Source organism: Stegostoma tigrinum, chromosome 17 (assembly GCF_030684315.1).
Source record: "Stegostoma tigrinum isolate sSteTig4 chromosome 17, sSteTig4.hap1, whole genome shotgun sequence".
NCBI lineage: Eukaryota > Metazoa > Chordata > Chondrichthyes > Orectolobiformes > Stegostomatidae > Stegostoma > Stegostoma tigrinum.
The window spans coordinates 27,467,483-27,492,310 of NC_081370.1; the positions used below are offsets into that span (position 1 = coordinate 27,467,483).

Genomic DNA, 24,828 nt, shown 5'->3' on the forward strand with positions numbered 1-24,828 from the left:
CTTCATCAGAAAGGGGAGATGGGGAGAGGGTTCTGAAATAAATAGGGAGAGAGGAGGAGGCGGATCGAAGAGAGATCTCCTGAGGTTTGTCCGGAGGGAGGTGGGTAACTTCTTCAGCTTAGGTATCCCTGGAAAAGGCTTCTCAGTGAGGTTAAAATTGTATCAGAGATAATGGGAACTGCAGACGCTGGAGAATCCGAGATAACAAAGTGTGGAGCTGTATGAACACAGCAGGCCAAGCAGCATCTCAGGAGCACAAAAGGGGGAGGGGGAGATATGCTGCTTGGTCTGCTGTGTTCATCCAGCTCCATACTTAGTTATCAAGGATTCAATGTGTCAAGTTTAGCAAAACTTGCCAGGTTCTTACTATCTCTGAGGAAGTTAGGGGTTAGGTTTAGACTCCAGCATTTTCGGATGATTCCAAGTCTTCAATTAATTCTTTATAATATGAAACACAAATAAACTACATAAATATGTAATTAGATTTTCTTCGAATTGGAGATAGCGTGGGGTACCTGCACATGTAGTTGCATCGCCAGTCCGCAGCGGCGCTAGAGCTCTAGACGCGGCCGTTGCACGGATGTTCTTTACTCTTATACATGCGTATTGTTGTCTGAAGGTGAAAGTGCAGGGGGACCGGCGTTTGTCGTTCTCTCACCGGTTTGTTCATTTGTTCTTGACGGTGCGGAGAAATGGCCATGAAGAATAGTAGTGTAGTCGTGAGGCGATCCAGTGTGAATAATGCTGCCCAAGAAAAAACGGCGAATAGCGAAACTGCTAAAGGTAACGAGGGTGGGGAAGAATCGTGTCCAGGGGAGAGAATTTGCCTTCATCGTGTAATGAGGGTGAATATGCAACATAAAATAGGATCATACCACACAGGAACAGACCCTTCGGCCCCAGATATTTGTGCTAACCATGACGCTAATCTAAATTAATCCATCTGCTTGCAAATAGAGCTCAGAGTTCGCCGAGAAGATATTTTTCTGGTCGGACCGAGGCGTGGAGAGAATTTGAATCGAGATGAGGTTTCAGAGGTTTGAGTGAGGGTAATCACTGGTTTGGCTGAGACGAGGGCGACGATGAGAAAAGCTGGAAGTAGATAGTTTTTTTTGATAGGTTTGAAGTCAAAAAGAAAACTGTGACAAGACTATGCAGCTCATTGTAATGGATGCTAAAAAGGATGGCTCTGATCTTCCGGCTGTTTAACTTAAATAGATGCAAACAGTCTGATTATACAGAGGTCAGGAGATGTGTGGTTGTGAGGTCAAGCTTGATGTTGCTGTATGAACATTTGGAGGTTTACACTACATCATCGAATTATGTTGCGGAAGAGCAATATGAAAATAGGAATGAAGAAAGAAAGACGTGCATTTAAAAGTCATCAGATATCGACCGTCAGATTAGCATGCTTTATATCATGTTAAGTACTGTATGTTTAAAGTGTAGTAAGAACAAAGAAAATTACAGCACAGGAACAGGCCCTTTGGCCCTCCAAGCCTGCGCCGATTCAGATCCTCTATGTAAACCTGTCCCCTATTTTCTAAGGACCTGTATCCCTCTGCTTCCTGTCCATTCATGTATTTGTCTAGATACATCTTAAATGATGCTATTATGTCTGCCGCCACCACCTCCGCTGGCAACGCGTTCCAGGCACCCACCACTCTCTGCGTAAAGAACTTTCCACGCATATCTCCCTTAAACCTTTCCCCTCTCACCTTGAAATCATGACCCCTAGTAATTGTTTCATGTATAAAATGCAATAGCTACTTTGAGGAGCATGGCCTGGCAAATAATATCTTGATAATCTACAAGTCATCTGTTCTTGCAAAGTTAATTTTTTAAAAAAAATTCACATGTTGCCTAGCCAATATTTTTGCCTGTCACTGTTTGCTGTTGAGAACGTTGTGGTGAGCTACTGCAATCCACCTGCTGTGGATTAACCTATAATGCCATTTGGGAAGGAATTCCAGGATTTTGTCCCAGTGATGGTGAAGGAATGGTATCCTATTTCTAAGTCTGGATGGTGAATGACTTGGAAGGGACGTTATAGGTGATGGTGTTCCTATAAACCTGCAGCCTTCATCCTTCTAGATGGAAGTGGCTGTAAGTTTGGAAGGTGTTGTCTAAGAATCTTTGGATTTCTGCAATACGTCTTGTCGCTAGTCTACACTGCTGCTCCTGAGCATCACTGGAAGAAATGGATGTTTGTGGATGTGGTCCCAGTCAAGCAGGTTGCTTTGCCCTGATTCCGGAAGGTTGTTGGAACCGCACCTATCCGGACAGGTGGAGAGTATTCCATCGCACTCCTGATTTGTGCCTTGTAGATGGTTGAAAGGCTTCGAGTAGTCAGGAGTGAGTTACTTGCCACAGCATTTCTGGCCTCTGACCTGTGCTTGTAGTCAATGTGTTTGTGTGACAAGACCAGTTGAGCTGAGGGTCAGTGGGAACCCGAAGGATGTTAATAGTGGGGGATTCAGTGTTGGTAACACCATAGAATATCAGGGGATGATGGTTAGATAGAGTCTTATTCATGATGGTCATAGCCTGGCATTTAGGTGCTACAAATGTTACTTACCATTTGCCTCGACATTGTCCAGATATTGTTGTGCTTGAACATGAACTGGTTCAGTAACTGGGGAGTCACAAATGGTGCTGAACATTGTACGATCATCAACGAACATTCCCACTCTGACCTTTTGAGTTGCAGACCATGCTGGAGTACAATTCTGCTGCTGTTAATGGCCACCAGTGCCTCATGGGATGCCTGGTTTTGAGTTGCTAGATCTGTTTGAAGTCTGTCCCATTTCACATGGTGTTAGTACCACACAACACATTGGAGATTATTTTCAATGTGAAATTGAGACTTTGTTTTCACAAGGACTCTGCAGTGGTGACTCTTATGGATATTGTTTTGGACAGATGTATCTGCAGCTGGCAGTTTGGTAAGGGTAGGATCAAGTAAGTTTTCTCCCTCTCATAGGCTCCCTCACTAGCTGCTGCAGACCCAGGCTAGAAGCTATGCCCTTTAGGACCTGACCAGCTCAATTAGTAGTGCGGCTGCAAAGCCATTGTTGGTGGTGGACATTGAAATCCCCACCCAGAATATATTTTACACCCTTGCCACCCTCAGTCCTTCCTCAAAGTGTTGCTTAACATGGAGCAGTACCGATTCATCAATGAAAGGATGGCAGTATGTTATAACCACGATTGAGAAATAATAATTGTCCAGGGCACTGTTGATCATTTCCTTGCTCTTCTTCAAACAGTATAAACGGATTGTTATGCCCACTTGGGAGTATGAGCCAGACCTCAGTTTAATATCTCATTAGAAAGATGGTATCTCTAGCAGTGTAGTTACTCCCATAGTACTTCAGTGTAATGACAGCTTAGATTTTTGTGCTGTGATGAAATGTGTCTTTGAGGGATTCTTCTGTCGTGTTTCTCTTGATCAGAGATGTTGTAAGCCTGATGATGAGGTGTCTGCTCCATTGAAAGCAGTGTAACTAGCTTTTTTTTTGAAAATTAGACAAAAGTAACATGAGTGAATGGAGTCAGGCTCACACACCCAGGATTTCAGTTTGCTTTCAGTTGGTGTTTGAGTTCAGGCTGTTAGATACAACTGTTTCTCTGCTGCTGCAAAAACTGGAGTTCTGTCCCTGTCGCTAAATTCATTCCATTGGTGCTCCTTCTGGACTGGAGGAAACAACAATGCAGGAAATCTATTTTGCTGAATTTAGGGTGTGTTTATGGAACACTGTTATATGGGAACAGTTGATTAGCAGTAGTTAAACAATATATTTGTTTTCAGTATTTCAGTAAAGTTAAAATTATACCAATTCTTTGTATTTTAACTGGTGTAAGAATAAGGTGTGTTTTGCTTAAAATCAAATAGTTTGATCGATCGAAGCATCTCTCGAACGCAGCACCTTACACTTGCCTTTAAATAAGATAAAAGTTAGTGTCTAGGCTATCTCCTTGGTTCGGTCTCATCTGTAACGAGTGCACAACTCTCTTGTGGATCCTTAAGCTCACAGCTTTCTGACTTGGAGCAGAGATTGCTACTGTGATTGAAAGTGGGCAAAGAATGACGATTATAGTTGGAACAGAAGCCCTTGGACAAGATACTTTGCCGACAGTTAAGTATGCATGGAAAGAGTTCAAGAAGATCAACCACTGCCTTCTCAAGACTGATAGTAAATACAATCCTTACCATTGGTGCCCATATTCTAAGCATTAGTTGAACAGATATTTGAATTGTAAAGGCAAATACATAAGTGAAAACTTTGCATTTCTTGGATGTGAGGATGGGGGTGGTGGGGGTCAGTGAGAGGGTTTAAAGGCAGTAGATAATCACTTGCCTTTATTCTCTTCCAAGCTATGTTTTCTAATGATTCCAGATTATTGGGTGATTTGGCTGAGGTGAGTGAAGCTCTGGTGATAAATGCTTAAGCTGGTTGTACACTTTAATCTGTGCTTGGAGATGTTCATAATAAAGATGGTGTAAGATTAGAAAGACTGAAGTAGCTGTAGGGGAGGCAATGGCATTGTGGTATTATTGCTGGACTGTTAATCCAGAGACCCAGGTAATGTCCTGGGGACCGAGGTTCGAATCCTGCCATGGCGGATGGTGGAGTTTAAATTCAGTAAAAAAACAAATCTGAAATTAAGAATCTAATGATGACCATGAATCCATTGTCGATTGTTGGAAAAGCCCGTCTCGTTCACTAATGTCCATTAGAGAAGGAAACTGCCATCCTTACCTGGTCTGGCCTACATGTGACTCCAGACCAACAGCACTGTGGTTGAACCTTAACTGCACTGGGGAATTAGGAATGGGCAATAAATGCTGTACAGCAGCAAGGCCCTCAAAAGAGCATTAATGAATGAATAAAGGAAGAATGAGGATATGGTAGTGAGTTGGAGAAATTGAGGAGACTAAATTCAAAGTTGACTTGTCAAGGGAAGACGTGACGGAAATTGAGCAACTTAAGCTGTGATTGCAGTTTCGAGATAGTCAGAACTGCAGATGCTGGAGAATCTGAGATAACAAGGTGTAGAGCTGGAGGAACACAGCAGACCAAGCGGCATCATAGGAGCAGGCAAGCTGACGTTTCAGGCCTATACCCTTCATCAGAAATGGTCTAGGCCTGAAACGTCAGCTTTCCTGCTCCTATGATGCCGCTTGGTCTGCTGTGTTCCTCCAGCTCTACACCTTGTTATCTCAGATTCTCCAGCATCTGCAGTTCTGACTGAGATAACAAGGTGTAGAGCTGGAGGAACACAGCAGACCAAGCGGCATCATAGGAGCAGGAAAGCTGACGTTTCAGGCCTAGACCATTTTTGATGAAGGGTATAGGCCTGAAACGTCAGCTTGCCTGCTCCTATGATGCCGCTTGGCCTGCTGTGTTCATCCAGCTCTACACCTTGTTATCTCTTATTGCAGTGTGGAGACTGGTGAAAGAATGAGGGAAGGATATCCTGATGAGAAATATGGCAGGCAACAAAAATTTTTAAAGTAGTCAATCAGTAGATTGAACCAAGGTGAAATGCGCAACGCAGAAAATGAGAGCTTGCCACATTGAAAAAAACTTGAAATCAATGTCAAATTTGGTCATCTAGATGGCAAGGATGTGCTTCCAAATAATGTGAACAGTGTGGGTTTGGTTTTCGTCAGGCTTGGGTGGCAATGAGACCTGCCTCCTCACCCTACCCTTCTATATGGAAGGCAAAGGTAAGTTAACAATGACAAAAACTGCTGAGGAATATGGCTTGAAGTGAATCACCAGTAGACAATGGGCCAAGCACCTGCCTTGAAGTGGAGCACGTGTGGAATGGAATGGAGTTGTCACAGATGTTATCCCCTTAAGGCTAGATAATTTTAATGGTTCTGAATTTTTCTACTAATGACCACTATTTTCTGTTTTAAGGGACAACTTCATTGGAAGGAGGATCAGCCCGGATGTCTATCTTAATTCTTCTTTCTACCTTCCTCTCAGCTGCTTTTGTAATGTACCTAGTGTACAGGAATTTCCCAGAGCTTGATGAGTAAGTGTGTGTATAATTTGAAATTAAAAAAAGTAATTCTGGACTTTTTTTTTATTTTAATGTTCAACTGATGGAGGCACGATTGGTTGACAGCATGTCAGAGTAATGCCTTGCTCTTCCAGCCGTAGCATTGTATCTTTAATATCCAAGTGTATAAGCAAACGGTTTCTTTTGCACCAAACTAGATCTGTTTTACAGTTTAAACAATGCACAACTGCAGACTACAGTGTCTATTTTTAAGTGTCCTTGAACCATACCAAACAAAACCGATAATCAAAAGTGGAGAATGATCTCCTAATTCAAGCCAGAGTGAATTCGCTGGAAAAATATAGTGAACAGAAGATAGTTGCGTACAAAATTTTGTATGTAAATTACTGCATTTTAACAATTCTGTACTTGCAGGAGTGATTGTGAGTCTACTTCTCGAGAATGGATATGATTGGTTGAAAACAGTGATGTCACTGTTTTCCAAGCCAAAATAAATTTAACTGAATAATGATGTGAACATCTTTAATGGGTGTAGAATATGCAATCCATTACTCAGATGCACCAAGAGGTTTGGAAGAATGTTCATGAGTATTTCTCATGTGACCTTATTCCAACGTGTAGGCCATCTTCGTATTGAATCCTCTGGCAGCCTTCTGTGTGATGAGATGATGGTTTGCGCTTTGGTGGCCAGCTGTGTGTTAAACATCGCCTTGTGTGGCTCAGAAGCCCACTCTGGCATTGCAGTCTCTGCTGCACTTGCTACAGATGAAGGTGGTAGGCTGAGAAGGTGCACAATTCGCTGGCCTCTGTTTTCTCTGGGCCCTCTTCTCAGCCAGGTGAGCTTTGTTTCTTCTTATCTCAACTGATGCCTCTCCATCCAGTTAGTCTTCAGATGTTCAACGAATAACAGCTCTCTCCTGTTGACATAGACAATGTTCGCCATCTTGATATCTCCCATATGGTGAAAGTATGGATGTCCAGCATGCAACAGCTCACTCTGCAGAACGCCTTTAGGAATACTGCTGACATTCATCTGATGATCATAATATCACAAATGTAATTGGTTTAGTAATAAGTGTACACCGATGAAATTAGCACATTTTGGTGGCCTTGTCCTGCCAAGGATACATTTGACACTGTGAAAGGGTAGTTGTTCAGCCTTTTCTTCTGCCTGTGTTCTCAATAGGTCTCACTGCTGTCGAGGATAACACAAAGTTATTGTTGTTTCATATTCTTATTACCTGGACATAATAGCTATTACTTTGCAGAGTACGTGCTGATTCAGCAAATAGTAAAAAGATTGATGATTGTGGAGCTAAAGGACATGAAGCTACAAACGACCTTCAGTTGTTGCATTATTGATGCAGATTGGTAATATCATAATGTTTTGGACTGCGACATTCATTTATCAGATGCTGATTCTTCCAAGCATGAGAGAGCCTTGGCATTTCAAACTGATGGTGTTCCTGGATGTGATATCATTTCTACAGAATAACTTGGAGGACTGGCATACTTTCTGTCTTGGATACCATGTGAACACGATTAGTTTCTAAGGTGCATCACAAGGAATAAATACTGTTTCTACAAGAATTGTTTAGCTTCAGATGATGAAGTTTCTTCGATAGCTCAGTGAGTAATTGGTCAGTCTTAAATTAAAAATGCCTCAATTTGGCTTCTTGATTTGCACTGAATTCCAACACTTTTGATTATTGCTGTTGACCTTAGTATCAAAAAGGGGATAAAAATCATCCTGCCTTTCTTCTTCTGATTTCTTTCCTGTAACTCTTGCTGGCAACATTTTTGAAAGTTGGATGGAAACAGCCACACATTAGGTTATGGTCCCAAATTAAGTAACTTTTTTGTGAAGCCGCACATGAGAAGTGGTCGTGAAGGAAAAGTATGAGAAAGCTGTCAGTTATCTTGTAATTGTTCTCCAGTGTGAAATGTTCAATAATATCCAACTGTTTGTATTTTACTGCTTATCCTTTGTTCATTCTGGTTCTTAAGTGACTCATTTTCAATTGCACCAATTCTCAGTAACATTGGCAGTATGATTTTAACATACTATAGTATCTTTTTATGTTGAAAATTAGGTTTTGAAAAATCAAGAGCCTAAGTAAATCAAATGACCCTGCTCTGTCTCTGTTCAGGAATGTTACCTTTAATTCCTTCCCATCCTTCCTAAATTTTTTAAGACCCTGCACCACCCTATCTCTGAAACTGACTCTTGCCTTGCTTCCCTGTTCACAACATCAGCCTCCTAAAGGTGTGTTTTTTTTTTGACACATTCTCCCAACCTCTAATCTCTCCCCGCCCCTTTTAAAATAAATAAACAAAATCCATCTCTTGATCTTAATTATTCAGCCAAACATTTGTCATCTCTAATTTCCTCCCAGGCTCTGTGTTGGCAATTATATGTAGAATATATATATTTGTATGTTTCTTCTTCTCGCTTCCTTTGTAAAGCGCCTTGCAATGTTATGAATGCTAAATGACATATATAGTAGTGCATTTAACCCATTGTGTCTGTGCTGACCCTTTTAAAAGAGCTTTTGAAACAGAGAGAACTGTTTGACTATTAAATAGAAAATAAATTGTTTGCTCGCAATGAAATCAGAACTTTCTGACCTTTCCTTCTTTCTGTCCCTGCCCTGCCACCTCTGTCACCATCACCACCTTGCACACCACCTCCATTGCCAACAGAGATTGTGCAAGACCACCAGTGGTTAATCAAATGCAGCAATGCATTATACCTGTGACTAACATAAGAATTTAGATGGTGAAGGTGGATTGTTAGTCAAAAATAATGTACTATTTTAAAAGAAAGCAAAATGTACTTTTGAGAAAATGTGTATTTTGTGTTCTGTAATTGGATTCAAATCATTGTTACTTTAAAGTTATTTATTAACCACGTCATTCTATTTCTTGATTTTATCAGGGAGGAGCGAAAGACGATAGTGATTCCGAAAGACATGGATGATGCCAAGGCATTGGGAAAGGTTCTTTCTAAATACAAGGATACTTACTACGTACAAGTATTAGTGGCATACTTTACCACATATATTTTGTATCCTTTTTACATGTAGTTAGTACCATGTTTGCATAGCAATATCTGGAGCACAGCTTCCCTGTTAAAGAGATCTCAATATTTTTGAAGAAGGGTCCCGACCTAAAATGTTAGCTTTCCTGCTTCTCTAATGCTGCCTGGCCTGCTGTCTTCCTCCGACTCCACACAGTGTTATCTCTGACTCCAGCATCGGCAGTTCTTACTATCTCTAATATTTCTGCATTATATAAAATGCTTACATCCAGTGTGCTGTGGGAAAAATGCTTGGGTTTGTGTGAGAGATAAGGATGATTAAACTGCAGTGAAAAGAATTACTTAGCTTTGAACAAAAAGACATCTAGTACTGAGCCGAGTGATAAGAAAAGAGAGTGAGGGCCAAGTGGTTAGAAAACAGAATGAACTGGTTCAAAACTGCTAGCAGATGCCCAGAGGGTGAAAAGGTTACGCTTTGCACAATAGACATAGTTGAAGCGCATGCCTAATGAGAGAATGCATATTAACTTTTACACCCATGCTTACGAAGCTGCTTAATTAACACAACATGCGATGTATGAAGAGGGTGGGACAAGGGAAGTAATGGGAAGATTGTGCGCCTTGGAGCTCAGGTTGGAAGGAGCTAGAAGGGGAGGATCTGGCCGGATAAATGATGTATAAAAAGGGGAGGCTCCCTGACCTGTGTGTGCCTCAGGCAGTGGGGGGGGCACCCGATTCTGCAGAGTCGTAGTAAAGCTTAAGTTACTTGTTTCCAAGACTTTGTCTCCACTGACTCTGTGATTGTGAGCACGTGAATTTATATCTCACAGTTTGTATTCACATAGTGCTGTTGGTGTTACTGAACCTCTGGTGGAGATATGGAGCAGTTCTTAGACATTTCCACACAAGTAGGGAGGAAAAACTTGAAAAAGAATCTGCTGTTTGTAATTTTTAACATTGGGCAGAAGTAGTTATTGGCAAAGCCCTCTGCTATGAAGTTGTTGTGAAGGGAACAAAGCATTTGCCAAAAAATGCATGTTAATTGGCTTGGGAGGATAAAAAGTGTGTCTATTGTACACATTGATTTCAGTGTTAAAGTAAGAACTTTTCACGGTTGCAGGCTGCAGCATATTCAAGAAACTTGTTTCATTGTTAATGATTAGATTCTGTGCAAATTAGTGTCAGGATTCTTAAGTGTAAGTAGTCAAAACCACTGGAGCAGTTTTGTTTTGATTTCTGCATAAAGATTGTTAGCTTCTAGGATAACCTTCCTTTACAAAACACTGCAACACGAATATGCATATTGAGCACTGGCCTAGTTTAATATTGCATGAAATGCATGTTTAACTTCTTTTGTCTGTGTTTTAAGTTATACATGCATCATAACACTCGCTGAACAGTCATCGGTATCTGTAGCCCTTGCGTCCACGTAGGTGAAAAACCCAGCAATTTATCTATTCTGACCCTAACGTGGGTATCAACGGCTGGCTGTCCAGCATTTATTGCCTACCCCTAGTTGCCCTGGAGAAGGTGGTTGTGAGCTGCCTTCATGAATTGCTGCCATCCATTTGCTGTAGGCATACCTAAACTGCCATTAGGAAGGGAGTTCCAATATTTTTACTTAAACATTCAGAGGGTTTCTGCCTCCACCACCCTTACAAGTAGTGAGTTCCAGATTCCCATCATCCTCTGGGTGGAAAGTTTTTTTTATCTCAATTCTCTCCTGTACATTCTACCCATTACCTTATATCTATGCCTCCGATAATTGATTTCTCTGTCAAGGGGAAATGTTTATTTTTACCTGCCCTATCTGTGCATGTCAATTTTATACATCTCAATCAAGACCCCTCTCAGTATCCTCTGTTCCAATTTTAAAAAAATCCGGTTTGTCCAATCTCTATTCATAACTGAAGCTGTCCAGCCTGGGTAACATGCTGTTAAATTTTCCTCTGTACTCTCTACAGTTAACTCACATATCTCCTATCATGTGAATTCCAGAATTGCACATAGTACTTTAGCTGTGGCCAAAGTAATGTTTTACACAGTTCTGGCATAACCTCCCTAGTTTCAAATTCTGTGCGCCTTGGAGGTGTTTCCACCTCTGCAGAAATGCCACCCTCATGGCGGATAAAGTGATTGTGTTGTCCATTTCTTCTCCATTATTCATGAAGGAACCTGGATATGAGCAATTTGTGGGCTATTTGATTCCAAACAACTAAATGCACATTTTTATCAGGAGTTGCTAGAAATTTGGTACTAACTGATTTTTACATCTCCTTCGTTAATCCTGATACCAGGCAGACACATCAGTTAAATAAAGAGTGACTTTCGTCAGAATTTGGGAGTAGATGTTTATGTCTTGTATGATGATAATGACTTGCATTAGCCGTAAAATGTATCGCACAAGTTTGTCACAGAGCCAAAGAAAAGATATTGGAACAGGTGATTTTTATTCTTGCTCAGAATGTGGGAGTTTCTAGCAAGGCCAAAGTGTTACCAGTCACAATTTCCCTTAAACTGAGTGGTTTGCCTGCTTTTCAGAGAGTGGTTAAGACTGAACCACACTGACGTGAGTTTCGGGTAAGGGGTTGTGTGGGTGCCAAGTGGGTAAGTGGGTAGGTTTGTTGATTGGTCAGTGCATGTCAAGGAGAAGACGATGAATGAAATTGAAAACAGGAATGAGAATTTTTGAGTTGAGCCAAGTTGATCAGTGTATACAGGAGTGATACCTGAATGGTACTTGGTGTAAGTATGATGTGGGTAATAAAAGTTTTTAGATGAATTAATTTATTGAGAATGTAGAGTAGAGGGACTGCAGTAAGATATTGAATAGATGAATTTAGAAGTACGGATAAAGGTTTCAGCAACAAATGGGTTGAGGCAGGTACAATAATTGACCATATTAGGGATGTGAAAGTTGGCAACTGTGGTGATGCACAGTACAAGGTAAATACTTCAAATAGACAAATTAAATGGACAGCAAGATGGGCAGAAGTCTTGTACAGAAGTCTTAACAGTTCCCAGGGAGAAGAACACAATCAGTACTTAGGGAACAGAATTTGTGGACTGGCCTTCCTAATATATAATGGAGGCAATTTTTTTTATTCCAGTGCTAGATGTCAAATATTGGTTCACCAAATGAGAAGTAGTTGAGGGATTGAAAGAAACAGATGTAAATGTAGGTGAGGTAGCATTGAAATGGAGCTATATAACTCCTTGTATGACACCTGAGTTTGTTTCTTTGACTAGTGCTGAGTTCAACGTTTTTCAGTACAAACCTCACTTTCTATCAGGGAACATTGATGTGTGTTTCTGACTGTTCATGTGAAAAAATCAGTTAGAATGCTGTTAGTCATTTCACATACAGGCTCATTCCTAAAAGCAAGCATATGTGGTGTACCATCAACCATGGTGCTAAACACCTTTCCTTAAACCAGAAGGTTTGGAAAATCTTTGAAATTCCGATTATATAGTAACTTACATGACTTCAGGACGTCCCAGAGTGTTTTGCAGCCAATTTTAAATCATGTTTTCTTCTAATTTACGGAAATGCAACAGCCAATTTATGCACAGTACTGTTCCACAAATATGGAGATAATGATCAAAATCTGTTTTGGCGATGTTAGATTAGATTCCCTACAGTGTGGAAACAGGCCCTTCGGCCCAACATCCCACACCGCCCCTTGAAGCATCCCACCCAGACCCATTCCCCTATAACCCACACACCCCCAAACACTACGGGCAATTTTAGCATGGCCAATCCACCTAGCCTGCGCACCTTTGGACTGTGGGAGGAAACTGGAACACCCGGAGGAAACCCACGCAGACACGGGGAGAATGTGCAAACTCCACGCAGGCAGTCGCCTGAGGCGGGAATCAACCCCGGGTCCCTGGAGCTGTGAGGCTACAATGCTAACCACTGAGCCACCATGCTGCCCCGGCAGCTGAGATGTAAATATTGGCTAGACCTTGGGGAGCACGCTGCCATCAGATCTTTTATATTTAACGGAAGTTTGACAAGGGCTCAGTTTAATCTTCCATTTGCAGGACTCCCTCAACAGTGTTCCAGTTTTCACTTTCATCCATAAACCTCAGACTCTGAGGTGAAAGGCGTACCATTGACCCAAGGCTGACAATTTTCAAGTGCTTTCTTTCTACACTCTCTCCACCCCTTGTAATTTGTCAGGGTCCCTGCTTAATGTATGTCATCACATGGAGTGGTGAACAGGAGGCCCATTGTTTTCTCTATAGAGATCTGCTATCCTATTAACTGTTGGAGGATTGGCTTCCTTTCTAACAGGTTTGTGCAGAAAGACCCAAGAAGCTGATTAGTCAGTGACTGTTTTCTATAGAGCTAAAAGTATAGAGAAGATGCAAGGCAGTCTTACTCCAACTATTCGTGATGTTTTACTGGCTATCAGCAAACTCTCTGGCACAAAGCGATCCATTTCTCCTCCAGCTTAAGTTTCTCTCGCTCGTTGTCTGAATTCATTGATCACTTTGAAGGCTCTGATTTAATTAAAACTTCTTAATTTTCTCAACTTCATGTAGAGATCAAGGTTACTTGTTTATCTTGCATGCCTAATGTTATTTAATTACTTAACATTTGTTTGATATTCATGTCATTGTTCCAAGATCATGCACATGATTGGCTGTTCTAGTGCATAAATGAATATTTAACAATACATTAACAATTAAAGAATATCTTAAATACAATGTACGTGATCTACTGCAGCTGGATAAATTTAAGATTTGTGTTGCACAGCAGATGTATCATCATAATCCTTGACCTTATTCTCTCCAGTTTACAGACATTTGCCATACCAGGTTCCATATTTCTAAGCATCCTCTCAGGATTTCTGTACCCATTTCCTTTAGCCCTGTTCCTTGTCTGTCTGGTAAGAAAATGGGAATAGATTTGTTGTTGCTAACATGGAACTTCTTCCTCACATGGTACACTGTAGAAGATGCAAGTTCAACTGCTGTTTTGAGTGTGGATCTGGTCACCACATTATAGGAAGGATGTGATTACATGAATGAAGTTACAAATGATTTGTATGTGAATATTGCTAGGAACACACAATTTTAGGCATAAAGAAAGATTGGATAGGTTGGGTTTCTTTTGGAACAGAGAAGGCAAAGGGGAGGTTTATTCATAATCATATATTCATGTCTAAATCTGGTTTTGCCCCGAAGTCACCTTTATTGAAGAATTCCTAATATTGAAAGACTTCTATCAGGTCTACTCAGCTTTCTATTTTGTAGTGAAAAGTATTCCTAGCTTGTTCAGTTTCTACTGATAGGTATAACTTGTCAGTTTTGGTAATAATTCCAGTAAATCACACTTTCTCCCTCACCTCTATTTTTACGTGACATTGAGATGGCCGCTGTTCAGTGTATTCATATGTCTAATGAACCTAGTATTCTGTGCAAAACAAAAAATTTGCTTTTCACCTCTTAAAAATGACCTAGTTTTTTGATTGCCTTTTTAAAAATCTCCATTGCTACTGTATTGATTTGTGTATCTGTAATCTCAGATTCCTCGGCTTTATACCTCTAAACTGAATGTTTAATTCAATTATTTGTCTCTTTATATATGAGTACAAACTACTCCCCTTCTCTAGCTGGTACATGAACATGATCTTGGATGAAATTGCTTCTGTTTCCAACCCCTGACTTGTACTCATGCTGTACAAAATACAAAAGCATAATCTACCTGAAATAATTGATTTGTATTTGTGAACAGGAGCAGTGAACTTTGATGATTTGTTTTCACCAAGTGTGAAATCATAAATAAACCCAATTTTCCCCTTGTGTAAAGTTCATTCATGCATTTTACAACAGGGAAATGGTGATTGAAAATGATCATTCTGATTATTTTCCCATCTTTTCTGTCCACCAGAATACTGATGCCAGTTGTAATTCCATAACCATTTTCATGGCTGAGAATCAATTGTGACCAATCCCAGAAATGGGACAAAAATAATTTAGGCCTTACTTGGTCTGTATGACCTATAGGCCTGGCTTCCCATTAGCTGCTTTTAAATAAGCTTGGGGCAATTTATCTCTTGACTTGTAGTCAGCAAGATGTGTATTACAGAAACTATGGGGAAGTGCACATTCTGTATTATTAAAGGCAGTTTGCTTGCTAAATCATCACTGGTTTCTGATTATCCGTGTTAACTGTTGCAGTTCCTAATCAACCCTGTTTAAGAGTTATTTTATACTCCAATTTGGAGTTGCAATTTTATTCTTTCATCTGTTTTCATGCTACTGATGTTGATGAAATTGGTAAAGCTCAGGCAAAATAGTTTGAGTAGTAATGAAAGCGCAGAATGTAAGATGATTAGAGTTCTTGAAAGTGCCATTTTTATGATTTGTGTTAATATTATTGCCAGACAAGTTGGATGTTAGAATGAAGCTCGGCTTGACAGATTTCTTTTAGTTGAAGTCGTATTTATTTGCAAGAGGCTGCAGATTTTCTTTAACAAAAAAGAAGTTTAGTGAACAAAAATTTAAAAATAGTTAAGCTTTCTAAAATTAGACCTTTAGCCAGATATAAAACCCCCATCCAAATAAAATTTCAATTTGATTCCTGACATTGTCTGATTCAGAGATTTTCATCCAGAGAAATTGCCATCCTGATCTGAATTCTTTGGGATTCTAATCAATCAACTCCTGACAATTGTTATACTGTGAAGTGTGGAGACTGTTTGGGTCCTTTTCTAATTCTGTCAGCATCAACTTTCACAAATCTGAGGGCAAAACTTTCCCAGTTTTAATCTACAGATTTATAACCAGATTGTCCTGGCTTGGAAGCTTTACCTACTGAACGCTGCTGAAATGACTTTTTCCTGAATTTCTCCTAGGAGAGAAAATAAGCCTGCTTCTAAACTCAACTCTGCTGTTTTCTGGACTAAATTAAAAGCATATTTGTTCATTTTAGATTCTTCTGAACAGAAAACAAAGAGAATGGCCTTGCATTTTTATTGTGCTTATCATAAACTGAACAGTATAAACATCTCTCCATTAACACCACAGTGGTTTCCAGTCACCTGCTCAATGACAAAATGCTGGATCTAATCACTATTCCAGAAGGACACTTCAAATTTTTTTATAAAATCCCTTTATCGAAGTAACTGATACCCATCAGTCTCTAACCAAAAATCCAAACATGATATTAAAATATATGAAATGTGTACTTTTTATCTCCCTTCCACCATGTAGGAGAATGAAAATGTATCCTTAGGAGGCATTTTCATTTCCCATCAAAAGATTATTCTGAACGTTATTTCCATGTTACATCCCTCATGATAATATATTAAATGTGCAATACGTCTGTATAGCTATTCTAAGTAGGTAATTTTGAACAACAATATCTTTTCCTTCACATGCTCTTGACAAAGCAGCCTCTGCATTATCTTTGCAAGGTAAATGAATGATTGTTATGTGATGTAGCTGTAGTTTTAAACCTCATGAAACATTAAAGTTCAAAGACAGTAAGAGCAGAAGAAATAAGTCTTAACATGATATCACAGAAATCTTGAGTTGATTTCATGTTGAGCACTGCCATTAGCGACTGTTTCAACTCCTGTAATTTTGAAAAACAAATTTTTAAGCTAGCCCAGGGAAGTGAAAGAATTATAGACATAAGAGAGGGAGCTGATTTGTAAAGACACTGAATTTCATCTTTCTTCTAATCTCCAGTTTTTTTGTCAATAGTACCAGAGTGTGGTTAAAGTAATTAAAGTTACAGTAAGTAAAATACCCATATGTTAACTAATGCAGAGCAGGTCATCCAATTGGAATGTCTGTCCTATGGTATGTGGGAAATAATGGATAATTTGCATGACTGAGACAATCCCGTGTGCAGGAAATGTCACTGGCTGCACTCCAAGCAGCAATTAGAGTCACTGAGGTGCATCATGATTTCGAGAACAATGTGGATAGCACATTCAGAGAGGTGGTCGCACCACAAATTATCAGCAAGTCGGCTGACAGGGAGTATGCGTCTACCAGGCAGTCTAAGAAAAGCTGGAAAGGAGTCCAGGAGTCTAAGAAGTTTTGCTCATTTCTGGTTTTTGGTTCTGAATATTGGTGAAGGCAATGCATCCTTGAAGAGTGCACCAAGAGCTAAGCCTTTGGCATGATTAGCCCAGCTGGGGAGGCAGGAAAAGAAAAGCAGAAGTTATTGAGGAATTCTTTAATAGATTAGACAAGCATTTCTGTGACCGTTGATGTAACTCCAGAATGGTTTATTCCCTCCCTGGTACTGGGGGCCAAGCATGTCACAGAATGGCTGCAGTACATTCTTCCTGGGGAGGACGAACAGCCAGAGGTCATGCTTTACTTTGGTTCTAGCAACATAGACAGGAAGGGGCATTGTGGTCCTCTCATTGGAATCTAGGGAGTTGGGTGGAAAATGAGCAAGTAGCGCCTCTCTCTAAAGTAATAATCTGTGTAATTACTCCCAGTATCATGTGTGAGTGAGTACAGAAATAGGAAGGTAAGGCCGATTAATGGATCTGGAAAGATGTTACAGCAGTGAGGGATTTAGATTCCTGGGGCACTAGGGCCCCGGGGTACAATGGCACTTGTGCAAGCTAGGTTGCATCTGAACGGATCCAGGACTGAGTTCTTTGCAAGAGTTTTTTTTGTGTTGTTGCGGAGGGTTTAAACTTGTTTAGCAGGGTGTGAGAACCAATGCAGAACATTGGAAAATAAAACCAGGATGCACAGAATGCCTGAAGAGACACGTGGTCTAAAATGGAGAATAAGAAGTTCCAAATATTTATGATTTGGCATAATATTTCACTTTCAAAGCTTGCTGTTGATAAAGAAGATACATGTTTGCAATTTTTTTGTGTTTGCTCCCTTGCGGAGCACCAGTACAGATGTGAAAGGCTAAATAGCCTTCTCCTATACTCTGCATTTCTTTCCTGTAATTACTGACACATCTGTGACTTTGTTTGCTAGTGGGCGAAGAAAGGAGCACTTTGTCAAAGATCCTATGGAACAGTCTTGAGAGGCTAGATTGCCTACCCAATTCTAAATGCTTTATGTAATGGCGCTGTAAGTAGTGAAACGTAACCACATTTGTGAAGTAACTTATTTCTGGGATTATTAATTCAATATGGATTCTGTTTTTCTCCACTCTTGCAGTGTTCTGGGCTTGGAGCTTCCTTCTGCTATATGCTTTCTTATTTGGTTGGACGGCCAATTGTTTATAAATATTTGACAGATAGGGCAACAAAATGGTCGCAGCAGGTAAGATTTATTCTAGTTTCAGTGATTTATACTTTGGAAATTTCATAATGAATTGAGTTGGTCAATGTAAAGTTTAAAAGAAAAATGCTAAATAATGCAAAAAATGAAATTTGATTTTAATTCTGGGGTGAAAGAGCTATTTAATATTCAGGCTTGGGCTGACACATGCCACACAAATGCTCAGCTATGACCATCACCAATAAGATACAATCTAATCTGCCCCTTGACATTTAATGGTGTTACAATCACTGATTTTTTTTCCCCCCCCATTATCAACATCCTGGGGGTTACTATTGACCAGAAACTCAACTGGACTCCCCACATAAACACAGTGGCTATAACAGCAGAGGCTAGTCTGCAGAATACTGCAGCGAGTAACTCATCTCCTGACTCCTCAAAGCCAGTCCATCATCTACATGGCACAAGCCAGGAATGTGATGGTGTAATTGTTGACTTACCTGGATGGGTGCAGCTCCAACAACATTGAAGAAACTTGACACCGCCCAGAACAAAGCAGCCCACTGGATTGGCACTACATTCACAAATATCCACGCCGTACACTACCAACACTCAGTAGCAGCAGCGTGTACTATCTACAAGATGCAATGCAGAAATCCATCTAAGATACTCAAAACAGCACCTTCCAAATCTGTAACCTGTTCCATTTAGAAGGACAAGAGCAACAGATACACAGGAACGCTACCACCTGCAATTTTCCCTCCAAGCTGCTCACCATCCTGATTTGGAAATGTATCACCGTTCCTTCACTATCCCTGAGTCAAATCCTGGAATTCCCTCCCCAATAGTACATTGACCCAATCTACAGCTTGCAGTGATTCAAGAAGGCAGTTCACCACCACCTTCTCAAGGGCAACTAGGTACAGGCAATAAATGCTGGCCAGCCACTGATGCCCACAGCTCTCAAATGAATTAAAATAATATAACAGTAATTGGTTTTGTAATGCCAAATAGTGATCCTGATGTATTAGTGTACATTGTGGGCAGTTTGTTTAGCATAATCTTGATCCTCTAAGACCAATTGGCCTATACAGCTATATCTAAAGTCATTGTTTGGTTTCTTATCCAGGGTACTGTGATTCCACTGACTGGAAGATAAAGATGGACAGGGCAATTAATTAAGATACATCATTAACCTGTACTAAGCAGGCATTATCATTCCATTGCTCAATCTCTCAAAATCAAACACATAAAAAGCAAAATACTGTTAATGCTAAAAATCTAAAACAAATTCAAAATGCTTGGAACACTCAGCGTAATGAAGATACAGATTTTTTTCAAACTGAAATGGAAAAAGCCAGCAAATATGCTAATACAATTAGGGGAAAAAAGGAGGAATAAATTATTGAAGAAATAAACTAAACAAAACAAAGAGGGGAATCAGATCAAAGAAGGCCTAACAGATCATTTTCATTCTATTAGAAGAAGTGACATACAAATGGAAACTTTTCTGTTTCACTGTAAATGCTGATGGAGCTGGTGTGTTTTTTTTAAACATTTTCTATTTCTGTTTCACAGTTACCTCCCATGAGCATTAATCCTGTTGTTTTACGCTGATGTGCATGATCTTGTTTACTTTGTGGGGATCTCGGGGCTGCCATTCAAGGCAAAGTTAATGGAAAATTATTCATGGTGATCAGATATTGATGTCAAAATGCTGTCTTTTATTAAACTAGGTGATTGTTGGAAATTAGAATTTCCAACAATCTAATATATCTGACCAATGCTATTTTTATCCAGTGTCTTTGGTTTATAGAAAACCAATGACAGGAAATTCTTAAAATTTGTAAAGAATATTTATAATGAGTGTTTATGCCAAGTGAATTTATTGCTTTGATCTTCATTTGAGGCAAATGACAACCTGTAACTACCATAACTTTTTGACTCCCCTTCTTTCATGGAGAGTGGTTAAAGATGAATTGAAGTATTGGCCCACATGTTCTGATCAGTATGTCAGTATGGATCTGTTTGGCTCAGGAGGGATATTAACTGATATAGGAGAGGTGGGTCCAGATGGGAGGGACCTAAGGTCAACAGTTCACAGCAGGGAGGCTGCAGTGGGGGTTTTGATGTTGGTCCCAGCAGGTTCGGGTCAGACCTGTTGTTGGAGTTGGGAAAAGTTGGTCCCAGCAGGGTGGTGGTTGGTGGTGTTAGATTTGTATTTTGGCATAGGGGAATATGGTCAACCTAATAATTACCAAAGAATTGCGCTAGGTTTCTATATGTTCTGATTCTTTTCTTGGCCAACTATTAAGCTTAAATGATTTGGAACCGTCTAAATTCTCAAATTCTTTAAGGGCTTATTTCAGAAGATAATTAACATTTGGGAAAACTCAGTTTGCCAGACAATTCTCAGCAAGTCAAATGCAAGAGGGATTCCACTTAGTACAGAGACACACAACTCCAGACTGTGCTGCTCCAATGACTATCTGGCAATTGTAGTATCTGGGCTGTTGTGTTCTCTTCAACTCAAATTTATAAGTTGAAGTCCCAAATTAGCATCACTAAAGTGATGCTGGATGTTTGGCTCCAACATTGATGACAGAACTAAATTTGATTCTTGATCTGAATGGACCAGTGCAGAGAGTTGAAATGCAAATTACAACATCTCAATGAAAGGGAAGATTAAGATGATAGTCATGGCAAGTCATCTTTGTGCCTTGAGATAAATCACATTAGTAACATTCTGAAATAGAAATCCAGAGTGGGGGCATCAGGACAATCTTGAGTAGTACTTGAAGTTAACTATCAGTATTAGGTCAAATACCGCTCCAAATGTTGGAAGCAAAGAAAGCAAGTAAAACTACAACCTTGTCCTGCAGTGGTCTTTGGTGCAATAAGATTAGGGCTGATCAAGGTACTTTACATGACAAGTGACACTATTGCCAGACCTTTACAGGTGCAAGGGAATGCATTGAAGTTTTGCATCACCTGAGAGCTTCCTCTGAGATGTGAAGTGGATTTTTCAAATTATTTTGTTCCACTTTTATGGACATTCCAGTGATGAAGTCATCAGTTCACTCTGGTCTGTTCTGCCATCAGCAAACGTCATCTACATTGCCAATATAATAGATGTATCAAAATGTTACTAGTCAGAGATAACACAGACTGGAGCTGGAAGAACACAGCAGGCCAGGCAGCATCAGAGGAGCAGGAAAGCTGACGTTTCTGGTCAGCACCCTTCAGAAATGGAAATAATTTCTTTCTGAAGAAGGATCCAGAACTGAAACGACAGCTTTCCTGCGCCTCTGATACTGCCTGGCCTGCTGTGTTCCTCCAGCTCCACACTGTGTTATCTCTGACTCCAGCATCAGCATTTCTTACTATCTCTGTTACTAGTCACTGATGCTTGGCTTGGTGTGTAATATAGCAATGTTTTATAACTTAAATCTGTCGCAAAATGTAATTATCTTTTGGCGTGCAAGAGAAGTGTTTGTGTCTGGATATAGTGATCTGAAAATTGTCCAAATTGTGTCAAACTGACATATAAGTTTATGTATATTTTGCAGGTTGACAAGCATAGGGAGCATCTTATAAATTACATCATTTTCTTGAGAATAACTCCTTTCCTGCCAAACTGGTTCATTAACATTACCAGTCCTGTAATAAATGTACCTCTTGGTGTATTTTTCATTGGCACATTTTTAGGTAAGTATGCGTGTTTTCACTGGAAGTTTGTTTTTAAAGAGTCCCATTAATTTGATTGATTATATCAAAGGTGCTAACTAGTATTTTGTTAGGGAAATTGTTAAGGCATGCTGCTCAGTCTGCTGTTCACTTTTGATATTCATTTCATCTCTTTCTATTGAATGTTAAAACTCATACCTTGTGAATTAGTTAAGATGATTAGTGGTGATTCTTTTGTGATAGCTTGGGAAAGGTCACCTTATCTAACGAAGGTGGCTTGAAAAGCATGATAATGGGAGATTAAATGCATCTCTCCATGGCATACTTGCCATTTTCATGTTTCCAGTGTTTGTATTGTCATTTACTAGCCAAGTGATTTTAAAATATGAACAAGTAAATGTATCACTGGGGTATGGGACCATTTCCAAAGCTGGTTTCATAACTCGAAGGCTGGTTCCGACTGGCCAAAAAAAAAAGGATATCTTGCCAGCATATTGCCGCTTAAATGCCTCCAGCATCCATGAATACTTGGGAGAACCCTGAAACCTGCCACTGGTTTATACCAGTGTTTTCTTGACCAGATAAGTAGGTTATCTCTGTGGGGAACTGTGCATACTTCGTACTGGCCAAAGAGGAATTCAAATAGTGTGGATTTCTTAGTAGCTTGGTTTGATATTCTCAAGCATGATTGCTGTATGTCCAAAAGAAAATTGCAGCATTAAACGTGTGGATACAGAGAAGAATGAAACGTGTACATTACTGAAAACAGACACATTTTATTGAAGCTTTTCATCTTGCACTCTTCACAACATTTTGCAAGGAATATCAAAGCCAAGAGAATAAAATTATATCTATTAGGATCCAGAGAGAACTAGCCAATTGGATACAAAATTGGCTTGATGTAGGGAACAGATGGTGGTGGTCAAGACTTGTTTTCCAGTCTGGAAACCTGTGACCAGCGGTGTGCTGCAGGGATCAGTGCAAGGTCCACTTTTGTTCAGCATTTATATCAGCGATTTGGATGCGAGCAAGGAGGCATGGTTTACTATATGTTTATGATAACGTCAAAATTGGTGGTATATTGTGGACAGTAAAGAAGGTTATCTGAGATCACAACGGGATCTTGATCAAATGAGCCAAGGACTGGCAAATGGAGTTTAATTCTGATAAATGCAAGATGTTGCATTTAGTTAAGACAAAGCAGGGCTTGTATAGTTCATGAAAGGGCCCTCTCTGAACAGAGAGACCCAGTGGTGCAAGTACATGAACTTTTTTGATTGCTGCAGGGTAAGTTGCTCCATTGGGAGGTCCACTCAGCTTGCCAGTTCCCATTCCTTTTGCTTTCTTTTCCTTTTCTTCTCTGTCCTCATTGCACTAATTCTGTGTCCCCACCCCCCTGTCCTTTTAACTACCTACCTAAGGAATTCGGTCACAATTGGGAGCAGAACGCGCGGGTTGTGTCTTGCAGCAATGGTGGATCACACGTGGGCCGGAGTGCGATGGCAGATCAAGATTGGCTGCTTCAGCGGTGAGAGCGGGTCCGGTGTGGGGACAGCGGTCAGTGGTGAGAGCGGGGCTGGTGTGGGGACAGCAGTCAGCGGTGAGAGCAGAGTTAGGTGTAGGGTTAGCGGCGAGAGCAGGGTTAGGTGTAGGGTTAGCGGTGGGAGCGAGCCTTTCACATGGCGACCGCAGCAGCCTCCTGAGTGTCCTAGCGATCGGAGCGGGGCCTGCAACATTGTGGAGATGGCAGTTGAGACGGAGATCTGGACTTTTGTGTCCTTGCTTACCTTTTTGGCTCTGTTAAATGTTTTACTTTTGGTTTTTGTAACCAAGTGGTTGACTCTTAACTCACTCTGGGCAATTGGGAAGGACAATAAATGCTGACCTGGCCAACAATGCTCTAGTCCCATAACAAAGAAGTCTTAGCTGGCCGTGATTATTGTGTTGTGTGTGGCAGCTGAATTCTTCCTTCACTACAGCAAGACCGGATGTGGGGATGGGTCACTCTCTGAGGGACCTCTGGGTCTAAGTCGTTGCGAAGACAGCCCTCTGTGCTACCCTGTGCCTGAACCCACTGGTGGATCAATTAGCTACCAGCAGTGTAACTGAGGCTTAAATCATGCACGTTGGGACAAACAACCCTAAAACACCTTTTCACTTCCTTTTCGTTTAAAAAAAAGTATAATTACATTTGAAGCATTTCAAACAAGGCTTACCCAACCATCTGGAAATAGCAAGAACTGCAAATGCTGGAGGATGCCTGGCAGCATTAGATGATTAGGAAAGTCAACATTTTGGGCCTGAAGATGGACCCCGACCCAAAACATCAACTTTCTAACTTCTGTGATGCGTGACCTGCTGTGTTCCTCCAGCTCCACACTTTTGTTGCTTATCCAATCATACCTGGGATGAGGGGCATAACAGGTAGAAATTTAGACTTGGGGTTATAATCAGTTTCATCATGATCTTCTTAAAATAGCGATGCAAGTTCAAAAGGCCAAATGCTATATTAATGTTCCTTGTTTATTCCAACTCCTTGAGCTAGAGGGAAGTGGTAAATAATGGAAAGATGTAAACCAAAGAAATGTTTTAAATTGTTTATTGTAACATGCAAAAAGCTTTTAAGGTAAGTAAGTTGATTTTGGTGTTCAAAAGTCAATTTCATACTAATGCAAGCTAAATGTAGACTATAAGGCCTTAAACTTTTCACTGATCTTGTTAATTTAAATTTCCAGCAATTGGATACTAGTCAGTAACACTAGGGTATTTTCCTGTCCTACCCCAGAGATATTGAATTTGTTTCTAGTTCTGTCCTCGTGTGCCCAACCTGTACAGTGGAG

General features: G+C 40.3%; 1 protein-coding gene across 1 annotated transcript in view; it reads left to right on the top strand.

The window, feature by feature from the left end:
- Window positions 1-617: 617 nt before the first annotated feature.
- The window catches only part of tmem41b (transmembrane protein 41B), a 30,020-nt gene continuing 5,809 nt past the window's right edge, over window positions 618-24,828 (top strand). The window contains exons 1-6 of the mRNA XM_048545889.2: window positions 618-783; window positions 5,931-6,048; window positions 8,975-9,103; window positions 13,881-13,974; window positions 18,239-18,343; window positions 21,871-22,009. Of these exons, the coding sequence (XP_048401846.1) occupies window positions 693-783; window positions 5,931-6,048; window positions 8,975-9,103; window positions 13,881-13,974; window positions 18,239-18,343; window positions 21,871-22,009 (676 nt within the window). The 5' untranslated portion in view covers window positions 618-692. The remainder of the gene's footprint in view (window positions 784-5,930; window positions 6,049-8,974; window positions 9,104-13,880; window positions 13,975-18,238; window positions 18,344-21,870; window positions 22,010-24,828) is intronic.